The 19,713-nt window shown below is 37.1% G+C and overlaps 1 protein-coding gene across 4 annotated transcripts in view; it reads left to right on the top strand.

Moving 5' to 3' along the window:
* The window catches only part of LOC124218896 (telomerase-binding protein EST1A), a 250,214-nt gene that overhangs the window by 204,953 nt on the left and 25,548 nt on the right, over positions 1-19,713 (top strand). For all 4 annotated transcript variants that reach the window (XR_011177146.1, XM_069136132.1, XM_069136131.1 and 1 more), the window contains exon 24: positions 18,321-18,483. Coding sequence is in view for 3 of the 4 variants with exons in the window: in XM_069136132.1 (XP_068992233.1) it covers positions 18,321-18,483 (163 nt within the window). In the remaining variant the exon portion in view is untranslated. The remainder of the gene's footprint in view (positions 1-18,320; positions 18,484-19,713) is intronic.

Genomic DNA, 19,713 nt, shown 5'->3' with positions numbered 1-19,713 from the left:
GAAATTTTTTGGTGATTTTCAACAGGCTGTATTTCAGTGAAAAATGGTCGTACAAGAAATAAAAAAAAAAAGCTTTTGAAGCTTGAAGACTCTAGTTTTTGAATTTCTTGGTTAAAAATTTTTCGAAGCACTATTAGCCATGCAATCCTTGGATAAAGCACGAAGAAAAAATTTTCAAAATTTTTTACGTTTTTTCTTTCGCTCTACGGGCATAGAAAAATTTTTCCGAGCTAAACCAATGCATAGGTCGCATAGCCTGTTTATTTAGCTTCAAGATGCTTTTTTTAAACCTCGATACGACCATTTGTCTTCGAGATATCGAATTTTGAATGCCAAAGCATCCTTTTTCACTCAACTGCTGATATCTCTGGAACTACTGGTCGCACAGCGAGCCAAAGGGCAGTTTCTGTTTCTGCAGAAAATTTCCTACAAAAATCTGTCAAGGTTGATGTCAAAAAAAATTTTTTTCCACCTGTAGCGTTAACGTGAAAAAAGAGCAAAAAAATGCCATTTTGCCTTTTTTTGGATAATTGACTGTATCTTCGTCAATATTGGGGGGAAAGCTTAGGTTAGAAGAAAATTTTACAGCCTAATGTACCCCAAAGGTCCCCCCAAATCGGTAGATCGATCGGTTTAGCGGTTTTCCTGGACCGATTGATTGAAATTTTGACAAAATTAAGAGAACAAGGTTCCTTAAGAAACAAAAACCTTGTTCCCTTGATTTTTTTAAAATTTCAATTAATCGGTCCAGGAAAACCGCTGAACCGATCAATCTACCGATTTAGGGGGACCTTTGGGGTACATTAGGCTGCAAAATTTTCTTCTAACCTAAGCTTTCCCCCCAATATTGACGAAGATACAGTCGATTATCCAAAAATTCTTTAAGAACCAAAAACCTTGTTCCCTTAATTTTTTCAAAATTTCAATCAATCGGTCCAGGAAAACCGCTAAACCGATCGATCTACCGATTTGGGGGGACCTTTGGGGTACATTAGGCTGTAAAATTTTCTTCTAACCTAAGCTTTCCCCCCAATATTGACGAAGATACAGTCAATTATCCAAAAAAAGGCAAAATAGCATTTTTTTGCTCTTTTTTCACGTTAACGCTACAGGTGGAAAAAAATTTTTTTTGACATTAACCTTGACAGATTTTTGTAGGAAATTTTCTGCAGAAAAAGAAACTGCCCTTCGGCTCGCTGTGCGACCAGTAGTTCCAGAGATATCGGCAGTTGAGTGAAAAAGGATCCTTTGGCATTCAAAATTCGATATCTCGAAAACAAATGGTCGTATCGAGGTTTAAAAAAAAGCATCTTGAAGCTGAATAAACAGGCTTTGCGACCTATGCATTGGTTTAGCTCGGAAAAATTTTTCCATGCCCGTAGAGCGAAAGAAAAAACGTAAAAAATTTTGAAAATTTTTTCTTCGTGCTTTATCCAAGGATTGCATGGCTAATAGTGCTTCGAAAAATTTTTAACCAAAAAATTCAAAAACTAGAGTCTTCAAGCTTCAAAAGCTTGGTTTTTTTATTTCTTGCACGACCATTTTTCACTGAAATACAGCCTGTTGAAAATCACCAAAAAATTGCGAAAATTTTGTTGTTCCCTTAATTTTTGCGAGAAGTATAGTAAGTATCTTAATATTTGTTATGCTATGACTTTGATTTAACCTCTTGGGTTGATGCAACCATTAATAAATGCTTAACTTCTGAAAGAGCCCCCCCCCCCCCCCCCCCAAAAAAAAAAAAGAGCAAAACTTCTGCTCCTATAATTGAGTTTTGATCCGAGAAAACCTCACACGATATTTACTAACGTATCCATCCTCTTACACAATCAGCGAGAAATCATTCACACGAGTTCCAAATTTTGTATCACATTGCGAGTCATTGTTGATATTAAGGAATAATGTAAAGAATCAGACTGTTTTGTCCATAAACATGTTGGATTTAAAAAAAAAAAAAAAAAATCAATAATCATCGCAACACGATTCGAAACAATACAAGTAAATTTTTCGAACCGAAACTAGTATGATCACTTGGATATAAATTCATCCTGATTTTATGTTAGCTGATTCCAAACTGTCCTCTCCGTATGCCTCACAAAGTTCAATTTTAGTGAAATCATATAAAGATCCTCAAATGCTAGGAATATTTCAAACTGACTTGTTGCGAGATTGAGTAGTAGCTCACTATTTTTCTGATCACTTTAGGGTGTAATGAAAAGTAAGTATGACTTCTTATCGGAAGTTCTAAGGGACTCTTAGGATGTCACCGAGTGCACGAAGTCTGTCGCGAAATGTTTTATCTGGTCCGGAAACGAGCATTGTTGGACTAAAGAACTAGGTTCATCAATCTGGACTTCTAGGATTACTTCAGGCAGAGTCAGAGCTCGAGCAGCTTTACAGGAATCAGAAGTTACGTCGCTCGTACTTCTCGTTCTTATCCAAGGATGAGGATCGCGATCACGTCGCGGGTCTTCTTCCTTGGCGGGCTGCACTTACCGCCACGTGGCGATCTTCTCCTTGTCGCTTTGCTTCGCGTTGCGTCCTTGAGGAAATGCCGCTTCGAGATGATCCTGAAGATCCACAGATCATCCCGAAGGAGGTACGTGCCCCGGGTAGCCAGGTGTACATGTCCAATCTTCCTTGCCGCCGGGGCGCCGGGTTACCTTGTATTGTGTGTAGGTCTATAACATGTAGGTGTGCTTTACGAGCCTACCCGATTTCCACTATTTACAACCACTACATGACCCGATCGATTTCAACTCTAACCTTGAATAACTTTTGAAAGAGTCGAGTTTACAAAAAATTATATCAGACCTTTTTTGTACAGCATTGAATTCCCCATAAAAATATGTATCAGACATTTATGTACATTGCCTCGTTACTGACCTACGAATTTCAGAAATAACTAAAATTATTTTCGAGTGTTAATCAAATGGAAAATGGAAAATTACGGCCAGGCACCACTAAATATTAACATTAAGGGCTCAAATTACAACAGGCGTCTTATTTCCTCTTCCTACAACTATTAAACGTGTGACTTCGATAAAATGAAAATTGTCGATTTTTGGACCCACCTCAATGGACTGTAATTGATAGCGATGTCAGCTTTCGTGTGTCTCAATTCTGCCCACACGTCTTCAAAGAATGAAGAATGCTGGCCAACTCGCCGACGGGCAGTAAAAAAGAAGCCGAAAATAACTTGCTTCCTCGAGGCTTTTCGTTCAAGGATGGACAGCCCTTTTCTCGAGGACCGACAGCTGGGCTCCGAGCGAGAAGCTTGGTGGCATATGAATTTGCATATATCTACCTATCGTAAGTTTGTCCAAACGACAGACAGGCAGATATAGTCGGATGCAATAGCGTTGGTGTTTACTGTTGGACGGACCAAGTAATGCTCGGGCGATGGGAATTGAAACCATAATGATAGAGGGCACGGTATCAGATATGCGTTAGCCGCTATGTTGTAACAGCTGTCACGTAGGTAATTATTTGTAAGAAATTGACTTCATATGGGAGGTCTATGTTGGTACCCTGAAACTTGTCAGTCTAATCGATAGAGGTTAAATTTATAGGCCCGTGATGTAAAATTCTGAACAAGTTTTTTCAATGTTGGATTCGTTTTGTTGACAGGTAAGAAGCTTAACTTAAAAAGTCTGCGGTTACACCCCTGCTGCGTAGTCGCCATTTTGAAAAACGTGTTTTACATCGCATCTCGAAAACGGCTGACTTTAGGATAAAAAACATACAGACCTTTTTTACACATAATTAAATTCCCCTTTTAATTCAACTTACCGTTTTTCAATTACAGCTTCTTTAATGTCGCGTATTTTCATTTCCCCTGAAACTCCCTTAAAAGTCGATGCACTGATAAAATTCGTATCATCTGTTTTATTTGTCATCAAATTTCCGACAGATTTTCTATTTAACTTATTTTCACAGACTAATACGTCAAAATTTATTAACCGTTGAATATGACGCTATCCGAATGAATGCATGGAAATAGATAATGGAACAAAAATATTACTAATTTTTGATTAAGTTGCTTACCTGCGTAAAGAAAAAAGCAGTCTCATTATCGGAGCTATTTTTATCATTGACTATTAATAAATTTCGAGTATTTTTTTAATTTATAAAAAAATTAATATCATTGTAGTTTATCAACTGGACTATAAAATATTCTTCACTCACTATCGATGCGGAAGATGCAGTCATAGTTCGGAGGACTGTACCTTTTACCTGGCAAATCTTTTTAGTGGGTACCCTAAATATTTGCCTGTCGAAATTAACGATTATCTTATACACTACGAACAACTATTCTGTCTTCCTTTTTTCCAATACAGCCATGCCATTCCGAAGTTGTAATTTTTCAAAAACGATACGTGCACTTTTTCTCAATATCTTATCAACTTCAACAGTCTTGAACGATGCCAAAGATAATCAAAATCAATATTCTCGTATTCATGAATGCCAATGTAACGAGTGGAACAGTCATTTTATCATTCAGAGTGATAGTTTTTTCACGGTCGAGTTAATAATTTCTCAAAAACAACGGAGAGAAACTGTGGAATAGGATAGGGAAATGCGATAGGAGTGAAACGTTGTAATAGGGTAGGAGTATGCAACAGAAGAGGAACTATTGAAGGATGTGGAGTATGGTGGAGTAAAAAAAGATGGGGTTACAAATAATCGTGACTTATTGTTAGTCATTACCTCTTTACTCAAAGTCCTCCGATCCGTAATATATACGCTGGATATTTTTGTTTATCTGGAAAAATCAATTCTTACCTTTCATAACTTGGTAGTTAGAAACGAGAAACAATTTCAGTTGGCAACAAAACTCTTTTCACATTTCTTATACTTACGTTTAGCGAAATTTGATTGAAACAGCATGTTTGTACATCAAGTAGTAAAAATTAAATTGTATACCTGAGTATATTATATAACGCGTACATGGCACATGGTTGTGTGTAAGTGTGTAAACATAAGTAATAAACACCTGATACCAGATACAAATTATGCACTGGAGCAAATTTGAAAAATGGATTCAACGCGTAGATCGTAGCACCGGAGAAGGTAGAACGCGTATCAGGCATGGAACGTCTAAAGTAATGTATTCATAATTAAACAGCCATCAGAGTGAGACGTAGTAGGGCTCGCGCTTTATAATCAGGGCATTTCTATTCGTAGCGGCACGCGTATATATATGAGGTATTCCATGCCAACTGAGAGGACATTTTCCCTGACGCCCGCCAATTTGCTTCATTATTTTTTATATGATTCTACAACCTAAAAAAAGCACTCGCCATTTTTTTTCAGATTTTTCGTTCCAACCATTCTTTTTTAAAAAATGTTACAAACCCTTTTATGGTCCTGAAAAAAAATGCCATTTTTTATTTTTTTACAAAAATTCACATAATTTCTGGGTCCCAAAACAAAAATTTTGAGCCATAGTTCAGAGTGAAGAATTGATTTTTTGTATTTTTTAAAAATTTTTTTAGAGGAATAATTTTTATTTTGTACGTATACAAAACATGTGTTATGTTTGTAACATTTTTTAAAAAAGAATGGTTGGAACGAAAAATCTGAAAAAAATTCTGAGTGCTTTTTTTAGGTTGTAGAATCATATAAAAAATAATGAAGCAAATTTACAATTTGTATACATACAAAATAAGACAAATTATTCCTCTAAAAAAATATTTAAAAAATTCAGAAAATCAATTCTCCACTCTGAACTAAGGCTCAAAATTTTTGTTTTGGGACCCAGAAATTATGTGAATTTTTGTAAAAAAATAAAAAATGGCGTTTTTTTTAGGACCATAAAAGGGTTTGTAACATTTTTTAAAAAATAATGGGTGGAACGAAAAATCTTAAAAAAAATGGCGAGTCCCTTTTTTAGGTTGTAGAATCATATAAAAAATAATGAAACAAATTGGCGGGCATCAGGGAAAATGTCCTCTCAGTTGGCATGGAATACCTCATATACAGCTATAGCGTACATCTCTTCATGCGCGCGCTTGCCTATGCAAATAATCACTATCCTCCCCCGTATTATCATTCAATTAAGCACCGCATCTCTTCCTTTCCTCTGTTTTCTCTCTTTTTTCCACTCTCGCCACTTTTCCTAGTGACAAGAAATTGACCAAGTGGTTCAGTTCGCTGACGTCGATGAGGCCAGCGTAAGAACTACTTTGTCACATACATAACTCAAAAAGTATATCACCGATAAAGTACAAAATTTGTTCAGTCCTAAGCTAAGAAAAACTGCGTCGATTGAAACAAAAACTTATCAAAATCCTTCGATCTATTCTCCAGGTAGCATTATTTATTGTATTTTCATGTTAATCAAATAACTTGAATATTACTGGACTGATCGCATGGAAAATTTAATTAGTTGTGAGTTGAGAAAAGCCTCGGTAAACGTCGAGATCTAGTGAAAACTCAACTTGTTATTTTCAGAATGATCATAATAGTCTCCCCTTCTCTCCTTTACCTTGGGGGGGGGACGAAAATTAAAAACCCATTCTTCCTGCGTCTTGCTCCTTTCATTGAAACAATGTGAAGTACAATCAGCAAGCATACAAACCGAGATAATTTACGTGATAAAGCGCATTATCTCGCGTGCAGGGATATCAACTCTTACCTACTCCGTTTTACATCTACCGAGCTTATGCACCGTGGAATAAAATATCTTCCTCAGATTTCATCGTATTTCAGACTTTGCAGAGACACGTTTGCAACGCAGGAGAGGTAAGAATACGAATTATGGAACGACTCGATAAGCAGTGCTGCCGTAGCAATGCAGCAGAGGGTTGCGAGCGAGTCAAGGCTTGTGTCTCACGCGTGCAACGTGTGCACACACGGCACGGCTCTCACGCATGCGCACGTTCCGCGATAATTATACACGTGGTTAAAAACGAAGGATGTTGACCCCCTCGGATTACGTAATCCTTATAAGTGAGCCGAAGCGTAGTTTAATTGATTTTTATTCCTATTTATTTGGAAGAAATTGATGTACCGGTACATCGTAAATCGCTAGTCTTTATTATGCGTAATATAGCGGACTCGTATCGCGTGCAAAGAATATTACACATGTATGCGTAGTTACGCGATCGATAATTTATATCCGTTGTACACACATGTACTTCTTGAAACAGATATGCAAACCAGAAATTCATCGCTCGATTTTCGTGTAACCATCTTGACGATACGTATCGTGAATTCCAAATTCTCATATCGTTTATCGCTCATAATGGAAGCTCGACTCAAAATTTTACCCTAATGATGTGCGATACGTTAATATAAAAAGCAATTTATTTTTGGTGGATTCGGAAAGATTATTTTTGTCTATTCGAACTTTTTTTATTATACATTTATAGACTCAGGTTAAATAATTGAGTTGATGAATAATGAATGATTGAATAAATCAAAAAAATTCTTCCCTCATCGTGGACCGATTAAATTTGACAAGAAAAAACAACTAACGATAAGTATGCCAGAGTGACAAGAACGTTGCAATTTTATTTTCACCAATTACAAACGAACGACGACAATTTTTGAGACTTGAAAATCTTACAATAAATCGTTGAAAACCTGTAAGAAAATCAATTTATGTAATCGGATGTAAATCATAAAATGCAGTTTATACTTTCGACTCAAGTCTAAATATATTATAGGTGTTATTTTTCCTATTTGCGTGGGGTCCCAAGTTGAAGTCGTTCTTTGTTAGAGAAGCAATATCAATTGCTGAGAAACTGGTAAAATACACGGATTTAGTGAGGTCATGATTATTTTCTAAAAATAAATCTATACCTCATACGGGTCACGTTGATGATAATTAATTAAATGCAGAAACTAACTGGTCACCATTTTCAGCCAAGCTACTCGGTTATTTAATAAGGTTTAAAGTCAACAATTTGTCCGAATGTAATTTCACTAGGATCTTCGTAATTTCAGAAATGGACCTTTGTCGGCTTACGAAGGGCGGAAGTTTTATTTAAAAACTCATCGAATGCTTTGATTATAATCGAAAATATTTGGATACGCCAAAAAAAAAAAAAAAGAACAAAAAATTCCGATAAGTAACTTTGTCATTCAAGAAATGTACCCAAAATTCAGTTTTCAAAAACGCTAATAATTTAAATAAGCATCTTTAGAAGTCCGGCACTTCTGATTCCTTCGCATCATTGACGTGTACCTTGACATTGTAAAAAATGAATACTATAAAAAAATGAGTATATGAAAATAATAATAACAGGACCTGTTCGCCAATCACAAGGAAGTGCCGAAGAAACAAAATCTCAACACTTTTCATTATTGTCTTACAGATACAAGGCAAAGACGAGCCATGTGCGTGGTTGTACATGTTATTCAGCCGTCCTTCCATTTCTCTTTCCTCATTTTCCACTTGCCTATTTCGCACCATACCTTATACGATCAGGAAACGTCGGTGCGGACGCGTCAGTCTTCACTGGGTCAATAGTTGTACGTATGTATGACACCGATTCGACACGGGGTGGTGTTAAAATTTGATACGGACGGCGTGCCGGCGGGCAGTAGAAACGTGAAAATATTATTATTCGAATATATTCGTACAGCCAGTGTTGCGCATGCGTAATCGAACGGCGCGTTTCGTTGCGCTGCGCCTCGGTGCGCGTATCGGTGCGCGTTTAATATGCGCGGGCGTCGGGTCTCGTGCGTGATCCGAGCCAAGTTCTCACGACGAAAGTAGCAGACGACCACCGCTTGCCTCCAGGACTTGGCTGCCCTGCGCTATCCGGCAGTGGCCAACCACTGAGCAACGGTACACGTATGGCCGTTTAGGAATTTACCAATGTCTTTAAAACCGGAGTAAAGACGTATGGATTACAGATTCAGACGTCGATCAACTTCCTTGCTAATGGGACATTCGGGGAAAAAAGCGGTTTTCCCCGTATTACGATGGACGGATGAAGGAGGATGATTCTTTGGTTTGACCGCAAAAATTTCCTGACTGTAACTGAAACCGTAAAAATTTTTGTCACGACGTAAAATAAACGTTCTATACGGCTGTTGTGCAGTTGTGCTAAACTTGAAAATACTCGAAAAGGAAGGGAATATTAATCCACGTAGAAAAAAATTAATATCAATATTTCCAAAACAAACTGTAAACTCGACTATTATACAGAACGGTCTTAATTAGCACAAGTAAATATTTTAGAAACTGAGAGACCTGACAAAATGTGTCACACAATGTTACTGAGACGGAAAAGGTGAGGCTAAAAATATCACAAAAAAGTTTTTAAAACAAAAATTTATTTTCTGTGTCCTTGGATTTTTCTGGGATTTCGCTATCAGCTACTGATATCCAAAATAAGTGTTCCCTATCAAAAATCGGGCACTATTTGCAAAATTTGAAAACAGCACACTCCAAAAGTAGACTCACATTTCTTTTTGTTTCTGCGATATTCGCCTGGGGCATGATAGTAGATATTGCATTACTTTTTTTTAACGCGAAATATATCCATTAACCATTAAATTTTAATTTCTAATGAAAAATAATCCTCATTAACCATTATATTTAAACTTTTAATGGGAAATAATTTCCATTACTCGTTAAATTTTAATTATGAATGAAACTTATTCACATTACAGAATAAAAACTGAATTGTTAATGCGTTACTCTTCCATTAAAAATTTCACAACCCTGGCCTAGGGCTATTTAAAGCGACGACCCTGTATCTCAAGTAACGTAACGATCTGACGAAGGAATGGTGATTCGTATCAATGTATTTCTATCAATCAATTTTTTCTAATTATGTCGCTGAATATTTTACAGAACTCCCACGGTATAAAATTGATTCATAAATTTACAAAGTCATTCCTCACAATTGAAAAAATATATACATCCAATTTACAACAATTTAGAGAAAATATGTTTGAAAGCTTTTGGTGAATCGTGTGTGTGGAAAACAGTAAATCCTTTTAAAGTTGAGAAAATAGGTGACTTTTCTTTCCAGATATTTGTGGCTATCCAAAATTGATCCCCACAATAAAAGAAATTAACGTTTTTTAGTAAAATGTACCAAATATATCTAATTCTCATACAACGTTTGAGTCTTCTAGCGGTTGAAATCTTATGCGATACTATTTATTGTGCCGATTCATGTAGTTAATATTCTGGTCCAGTTGAGAAGAGATAAAGTAACGTTGCATGTTGCCAGTACAAGAAAATAAATTGCTAAACTCTTTTTATGATCCTATTAATAATAATTTTGCATATTTCTTTCATTTATTCGTTTTTTTACGTACATGAAAATCAGTATAGTAAACAAAATTGAATGTAAATTACTTTATGATGTGTAATTATCCGAAATGATGAGGAATTTTTTGATGTTGGTAATGAGACCGAGCATGTTTCCGAGAATGGCTGGTATGCATGTACAAAATTTCATGTCCAAGGAAACGTTTCTCGATGAGTTTCATCACATTCGGATACCTAATGCAAACCAGTTTTCGCCAAATTACCTCGGAATTCTGAAACACAAGATCTTGTTCCCAACCATAGCATCAATGATTTTTATTCGAGAAAATCAATTCACCAAACGGGTTGGTAAAAAATCATTAACCGACAAAAAATGCTACTGAAATTCGCCGTAATCTTTTAGAGAACGTCAGCAGCATTTTTTTGATAATTAATTATTCTTTACTAGCCCGTTTGGTGAATTAATATTCGTTCTCGAGTAAAAATTATTGATACTTTAGCTGGAGGCATCTTCTGGTATGTTCGGATCGAATTTTTATTTGCAACCGACCGAGTTATTATCACGGCAAACTTACCTTACGGATAATGAAGCTTCTTAGATGCGCAGACCGTTGATGAACGAGTTGCTCTGTTTGTACCCATATTCGAAAATCGGTTAAACAAATGCATTTGGAGTTTGTGAAACAGTTATAGCGCCAGTCGGATGTCCAACGATCGTTATAATTATACGATAATCACGGTGAGATTCTTCGACACCGTCCAACTCTTTACCTAAGCTTCTCACGATCAGATTAATTCGCATATGATATTTCGCGATGCGTCTTGGCATAATTAAACTGACGTACCCAGATATATTTCCGAAGTAATAAAACTGGCGATAAGGATCTCGATCTCAAAAGTCGGAGACTGCTGAGCATTGGCCGGGGTCATTGACCCGCTAAACTGTGTTACGAATTTAAATAGTCAACCAATTTCCATTCGAAACCAGTAAAAGAAACCAAAAATATACGGAATAAAAATAAAAAGTGACGGAAAGAAAGAATGGTGAGAGAAACAAAACGTGAAGATATAAGAAAGTAAACCAAAGAGAATATATCTCGTGATTTTATCACAGCATTAATCCTTCAAACTTTATACGTACGTCATTACTTATACTTTCGTAAGGTCCATCCATTATTATGTCTTCAAATAGACTCGCTGCACCGATAAACATTCACACATACGTACGTAAGTTGATGCGACACGTGTACATAAGCTTAAATATGAATACGTTGCATGCCGATAGAATACTAAAGCTTAGTCCGCATTCATTCATGAATCTCTTGGCTCTGTCTATGACCGAGAGGCTGAACAGGCAAAACGTCATATGTTTGGTAGCAATGGGCTCGATCGACATGGGAGTGTAAACAAATTACTCGTTTCTCTGCTGTTTGCAAGGCAAATTATAATTCCTATTTGGAGCACACGCAAATGATAATTGTTTCTGAGTAGTTAAGCGAAAATAACGATTCCCACACGCGTGTGGTTCTAGGATTGAATCCCTCCGACGATGAATCAATTCTCCCGCAGGAAAAAATCGCCGTACTCGAAAAATTCCCACTGGCATAATCCTCGGCATCACAAAATTTCCCCGGACATTAATTTTAATCTAGTCGTTTATTTTAAATTTCACAAGTTTTTCCATGTATGCGGGGTATATTTATTTATGCTAATTTATTTGTTATTCATTACCCCGGAGATTTTAGCCAGGGAGAACCGTCCGAGAGATTTTATTCGGAGGGATTTTAGCGGAAAGGAAATTTAGTTCACGGAAATATAGATCGGGTACCGTTTGGTTTGGGATTGCTTAAATTTATGATGCAACATAATTTCGAGACACCTATCAATTCTCATGGCTTACGACTGACCGTAATTAGTTGGTCAACCTGGCAAGCAGAGGGAAAATTCAACGGAAATTAGCTAAATCTGACACTGGAACCACATGATTTGGTGGGTGCACAGTTAGATGTTCAGTTTCCTGATACCGCCACGGTATGTTCCGATTTTGGCCTCTTTTTATATTGTAACCCATCGTCAAGCATGTCTGACATTTGCCACTGGCTGCAAGCACTTCTTATGCTGTTTGCGTTCAAACAGCAATTGAAATTGCTATAGATTCCACGCATGCCTCGCTCAGTCGTACAGTCAATATTCGAGGCACCGCTGCTTCGGCAAATGCCATCGTCGAAGACTTATCTAATAATCGTCCATGCGAATTCCGGCCTGAATTCAAACGAAGGTCACTCGTTGGCTATTTTTCGTGTGTTCTTACGGTTCGAAGCGAATCCAAATCCGGGTTATTACACGAATATTTTATTCAAAATCTGGCATGTAATGCATTTTTGCATAATACAACGAGGAAAATTTCTGGCTGTGGTTATTGCACAATCTTTAACGTTTTTACTCTGCTACCATTATCGAAAAAAAACATATTTTTTTAACTGCAATCAGAAAATGTAGTAAATCTTACTATTCTTCTTGATATAGTCAATCGTACGATATTTTCTTGTAACTGTTGTTAGAAATTAATGTTGTTGCGAAAACAAATTAACTATTCAATTGAGAAAATATATTAAACTAAATAAACATATTTAATGTTGCAATAATCAGTAAATATAATATTGACAATTATAATTACCCTGAATAGGTACTTGTAATTCTAACAATATAGAAACTATTGTTGTGTCGATACCCATTTAACTCGAATTTCCTGGTAAATTCGACGGTTTTTTCTTCCAGGGTAACATATCGACTATGGAGAATATACTCGAAATCATAGTTAGATAAAAAGTAAAATAACATACGAATATTCTAGAAACGGTCGCACACGTGTCTTTTATAACCAGCGCATTCTTTCACACGCTAGCAGGCTAAGAGCTTTAGAACACTATAGATATATACAGCATCTTTCACTTTTGAGTAAGGCTTAACGGTTTATTTATCAGCACAGAATATTTCTTTCCAACTCAACGAATAGTAGCTAGACCGAACACCGGGTCCCCTGTCCGAAAATCGCGAACCAACGTTTATTGTGTTTGCGAATATCTTCAATATATTTTCTTTTTCTCATCCGCTGTCGGGAAAAATCTGCTTATATGATATTTTCGAACTTTCACCAACTCACATACACGTGCGGCAGTAAATCTTTTCAGGCAACAAGTGGCGTTTGCTATCGAATACGACGCTTACAGAACTGAGATTAGCTCATATAAATATTTTTTTTCCACATATATATAAAAGCTTGTTACTCAAATATCCCTTTAAAAAGAGCTGGAGTGGAAGTAACTTTCCTACTACCTACCCTTGGCTCAAGAGTGAAATCCAAAGAAAAATTAGCAAGATTTCAAAATAACTGTTTTGGGGATAAGCTTAGCTCATTATAGGTCCAGATGATATAAATTTTGGAATAATCAATCACTCCTTGAGAATAAGAAACAATAGCAAGCCTTTTTCACAAACGAGGAAACAGTTGGCTGGCGAAAGTCAAATTTAGAGATGGAGAGTCAGTTGGGAAGAATTAAAAAGAAGATTCGAGAAAGAATAGTCGACCGAGTTGACTCGAGAAGAAGTTGAGTAAAGTCAGACAGCAAGGGTTGTGGAGAAAGAGTCAGAAAACTAAGAACCTTTCACAATAGTGCACGAACCAGAAAGATTTAACAGTTGAGCATGCACACCCTGCATGCCTCACATTTTTTCTAGATTTCCTTAGCTACCTTAGTCAATTCTTCAAATTGTATACCACCGAAATGTGGTAATATCTCCTATATCTGTTGTAAAACCTTGTAAAGCATAGAAAGCTGTCATCAACTCTAAATAATTAATGTGATGTGATCATATTTAAGCTCCTAGAATACATTGACTTTATCTCTACCCACAAAAGCATTTCATCCAGATAAGGACACGTCAGAGAAGATTTCCATAGCAAAATCCAAAACATCTATTGAGCTGATGGCTTTCATAAAGTTTCATTTCCACTCTTGTAAGTGAAGTCATGCAAGCTTAAAAATTCTTTGTTGCATTTCAGGCTAGACATTTTTATTCTTAAAAATCCTTCAAATATCTCCATCTGTATTCCATAGTTGGAAAGCATCAGCAGAATGTTCGTACCAGTGATGCAAACTCTCCAATTTCGAACTGCTTTTTTTTCTAATCTGTATTCATAGATTGGTATGAGCTGCAGTTTGTATTTTGTGAAAACTTGACTGTCATTTTTTGTGAATTTAAAATGAAAGCAAATAATCTGCGGCTTTGATCCTCATTGAGGATAAACGGTAGGTTAGTCAATTCATACGAGATTTATTTCAAGTTATTCGCGCATAGCTTGGCTGAATTTTTGACAAAACTAATTTTATCTAATTGTAAAACCAGTATAAATTTTCTGTCTCTAACGTGGAGTACCGCAGACTTTATTACCTTTGTAAAGGGTAGGCATATAACTTGAAAAATTGGCCGTGAAACTGAAACCTCAAAGGAGTTTTAAATGGAGTTGGAACTACACAATAAGCATTTGTTAAATCTAACGTTGCTACTAAACAGTTTTGTTTAATAAGATCGTTGGGTGTGCGCATATCGTCTAACTTGAAGTGTTCTGGCTGGATAAAAGTGTTGAAAGACTTTAAGTTCAAAATGACACCGATTCTACTACGGAGGATTTCCTGCTTCTTTTAGATTGGTTTCTGGTAAGTTGTGCTTCTCTGATGGCAATTGCTTTATCTACATTTTTATTTCGCAAAAATTGAACTGCAAGTTCTTTGAAAATTTTCCAAATTTCTGTGCAAAATTGGATGGTGAAAATGTTTCGATTTCTTTTTATGTCAAGCGCGAAAAAACGCCTGAAATCCAGACCTCTAGACCAGAATATCCCTTTAAAAAGTTAACAGCGGACAGTATAAATCGAGTTTGTTGTATGATTATAAAGTAGTCTTACCTAGACAAAGACCCTTCGTATTATGGTATATTTACTGGCGTTTTATGAGTCGGCGTTATTTTGATAGGCACTATGTTCGTGACGTGGCAAATCACTTCGTACACAACCCTCGCTTCCTCTCCCAAACATTTGCTATATTTACTCAAACTCTGTCGTACACGGCGGTCATGGTATCATGATCTCAATATATGGCCTGTCATTTAGTTCCATAGAACAATTACTAATAGTGTGTTTTGCCTCACTGCCTCCCCTGCCTGCAACACATCAAGCATCCTTGGTCTTCGTAGGACCAGCACCACCATCGTGCACCTCCATGCCGATAGGTATTCTTAATGCTTCAACAGGAGTAGCGGTGTCTCTCACAACGCTTATTGCTTCGGCTAGTCAAATTTTGTACATCAGCAACCCGCAGAAAGGGGGCATGAATAATAGTCCGGCTTACAAGTCAGCCAATACCAGAGACATCCACCTTCGATGGCAAAAATTAGCACCTAAAAATCTTCATGAAGCTGTGTAGCGCCCGTTAAAAAGCTCTTGGGTTCGTATCACGAAACTGTCAAAATGTTGTTACTCTATTCTTACTATCGAAGCTTTTTTCTATCGCCTTCCGAAGTAAAATCAGCTCCATTCGCCAGAAAACATGACGTGAGCATCTGTCTGCTCACGGTGATACACTGTACCAATTTTACTCTTCCCCGATTTTCCGACTCATCGAAGGCATGACTCAAAAATTACCGGACTTCTTCACGACCAGCAACTCCGGGCGAACGTGTGAACTCTTCCCTTAATACCTTTGTTTTGCTTTTTTTTCTTTTTTTATATCAAGTTCCCTTCGATTTTATGTTTCTAATAGAGTTTTGGAACCCTCTTAGGTAAGCTCTTCTTTAACTCTTGACTCTCCTACTCGTTTGCTCATAATTCTAGGCGTAATTGGCCTCTACGTGTGATTGCGCAGTAGATTACCAACAGAAAAGTTTCGCGATCGGTTGTCATTACTCGAGTTTTGGCACCGTATTTTATTTCAAGTTCAATTTACCAAATTGTACCTTATATTGAGCTGTTTCGTTTTGCAAATGATATTTTATTTCTTTATTCTGCCCTTGCATAACCCGTGATAAGCATGTATATATATATATATGCAAAAGTGTGAGTAGTTTGTGTGTGACGCCGCTGTGTCATCACCGTTATTTTTCACTTCTTAGTTATCTTCGTTAGTTTGAATCGTTCTAATTATAGTAATGTGAGCGTGAGTGAGATGACCTAGGATTTACCTAGTTGTACAGTTCCATTGTGAACGTTGAAGTTTGATTTATTTTCTATTGTTAGTTGAACCGAATAGTGTTGCGTTATCTTCCATACTGATAGTATGTGAAAAGATAACTAAGACGAGACTACGACTAATACCCTGAAATAAAGTCACCATTTCGTTTTCTTTAATTCAATACCTGAAATAACTTTTATATCATCGACTTCACGGTGCTCTCTTTTTCCGATATCGGACGCAAGTTTCGACGCTAGAAATATTCATCGTTCAAGTCGAAATCTAAGTTACCTCCCTTTTATTGTTTTCACTGACGATTGGGGGTAAGAATGCAGAAAAATTAAAAAAGAGACGAAACACAATGTCGAGTTTTCAAAGACCCTAATATCCATCATACAGAATATTTTAAATGTTGGAAGTTGAAATACCGAAAAGTCGAAATATAGAGAGGTAAAATGTAAAAAAATTAACTTTCATAATTCTGGTACAGTCTCATTTATTTTGACTATTGTATAATATAATCGGTATAAGATTGTCGATTACCGTTTTGTGAGACATATCTCAGGTCTCGTAGCCAGCTGGCATTACAATTCATAATAAGGAGCCTGCAGGATGATATTACGTTCCGCGAGAACAAAGCTGCGAAGTCCATGGTTGTATATTATTGGTTCATTAGCGCCGTGGGAGACTTCGAACGTCCGGAATTATCGAATTTCGCTATTTACAGACGATAGCAGAATGCAATTCCAGTTTGCTAGTCAAATTAAAGCTGATTTCCTAAGTGCAACATGAAAATAAGTAGGTACCTGAGATCGTTGATGAAATTCCATTTGTAATTATGTACTACCGACCGTAGCAGCGTCGCGCATATCGTGCGAGACTGTGGAACGCGAGGATCTGATTTCGAATGGGGGTCAAAACTTGGAAGGGTCGATATTGCGAATGGTCGATATATCGAAACTTCAAAATGCAAAAATAAAATAACGAAAGTTGAATCGTTCGAAATCTTGATTTTCGCATGTTCGAGGTTTCGATATATCGACCATTCGCAATATTGAACTTTCCAAGTTTTGTCCCCCACCTCCGAGTTCACTTCCTCGGCGTGTCGATGAGGACCTGAGTGGCAACGCGTAAAATTTATAAGATGGGTTTCGTCCGTCAAGCGCGAAATCGGCAAGTTGAGGTCTCAAATCGGTCCGACCACAAATGGACAGTGTTTTCTGGGATTTTTAGTATCCTCTGTGGGAACTTCTTAAGACGATTACTAACCCATCCATTATTACTGTCGCAAATTTTTCGGAAAACTTTTGAAAATATGAATGGAAGACATTTTTCCAATGAAAATAAAATTGGAAAGCCGACTATTTCAGTAGCCTGAAATATTTTTAGAATGAGAGTACGATCCGAGGGGGAGACAATTGAACATTTTTAAGTATCGAAACGTAAGGATAGTCGGTGAATTCTCCAGCACTTGAATACAAACGTTTCAAATAAGTACATGGTTACTTGGTACCATAGTGAACTAAATCCGTGATAATTTTTCTTCACAGGTTTAAGGGTACTAATTATTACTCAGACGTGCTAACGAGCCGTCTGTATCGCCGCTACTGCAATGCACACGTTTTACTCGTTTGCCTAAGGAAACAAAAGAATAAATAAAATGCTCGGTTATTATCCCCAAGAATGAGGTAGTTCTTTATGCCTATGCACACATTGATGCAAGCATAATAACGTGCGTTGCACTCCGGAAGCAAAATACTAAAAAAATTAGTAAAAATGTGTATAATTCTGAAAAGTCGTGAATTTTTTATTTGTATGAGCCCTCATTTTTAATTCTTCAACTTCTGTTGCAGGCGATATTGCAGAAGTCTACAGTATCCGTGGAAATCGAAGTAAAACCAAGGCAACTGGTTCCGGACACAAATTGTTTCATTGACTATCTGCCTCAGCTTCAGGCAATCGCCAAGGCAACTTCCGGTTCACAACCGATCTACACGTTAATGGTGCCTTTAGTCGGTGAGTACACTTACTGCAATTTATTTGAGATTTGTTTCACTTTTCTGCCACATATTCTCCGACTTGCCGTACGTAACTTTTTTTTTGGTTTTTATTTTTTCTTTTAACCCACGAAGAAAGTAATCTTCACCAAGTGTAAAACTCATCCAGCCTTTGTTAGTTTTTAACCCGGTCGACGGTGATGAAATAATGGAAATAATAGTGCATGTTATTTTAATTGGGTTCATAATGGGGCCTGTTTTACTCGTCGTCTCATCAAAGTGAATAAATAACACTGAAGGTTGCGATTTTTATCACGATCCTAGCAAAGTTCATTATTAGTATCCCCGCCATGTTCGCCTTGCGCGTAAGAGAAGATTAAACGTTTTGACATATATCCAAAATTATATACGCTAGTTCGATGATATTCTCTATTTAATTTCATTGAATTCATATTTCTCAATGCTAGTTGGGGTGAGAAATGGATCCGGCTTCAAACTTTGGAACCACTGTCCTTTTTCACGTCCTTTTTTCAATTAGTACCTCTAACTACGCTGAAATTCCGCGATCTACGTACTAAAATTGCAAAACGTATCTTCTCGACTTAACGATTCGTTCTCAGACATGGTTGAGGATTATTTTATGTTGACCTGGGCTTTCCGTGGAAGCTTAACGATCTTTATTTATTCCGTGCGGTCGCGTGCCTCTGAGGCAATTCGTCAGGCGCATTAACGAACGAATAGTCAAAAATAATGAAGGGGCGATGCAGGAACTAGAGAGGATCCCCTTTTGGATAAGAGGCTCATAGAGATTGCCGAGCGACTCATTCTCACGAAGATCGCGTAATAGCAGCGACCCAATAACCTATAGCCCGGCAGGAGTTGCAGTCTTTTCAGCAGTAGGGTTATGGGTACGGAGAAAAATTCATAAGCAACCCAGACCCAAGATTCTTTCGCAATTCTCAAAGTTTTCGTGCCGCAAATCGAGTTTCGAAAAACACTCGTAACGACGTGTTTCCAGAAGGAAACGGTGTGCTATATTTGCACTTTTTGGGCGAATACTCGCGAGAAAAAAACCTAAAGACTTTTGGAAATAAGTCAAAGTATCAGATCTGGTAATGAAGCCGTTTTTGACTCCAAAGTAATCGAGCCGCTCCTTATGTTTGGTCTAGACCCCAATTCCGGTGAGATTCATGGTCGTAATCGGTCTAATTGGCGACTTTATAATTAGTGGACCAGAAGACTACGAGTG

The sequence above is a fragment of the Neodiprion pinetum genome, chromosome 5, assembly GCF_021155775.2.
Source record: "Neodiprion pinetum isolate iyNeoPine1 chromosome 5, iyNeoPine1.2, whole genome shotgun sequence".
NCBI classification, from domain to species: Eukaryota; Metazoa; Arthropoda; class Insecta; order Hymenoptera; family Diprionidae; genus Neodiprion; species Neodiprion pinetum.
The sequence above is the reverse complement of the archived record's forward strand: the minus strand, read 5'-3'. Positions and strand labels throughout refer to the sequence as shown.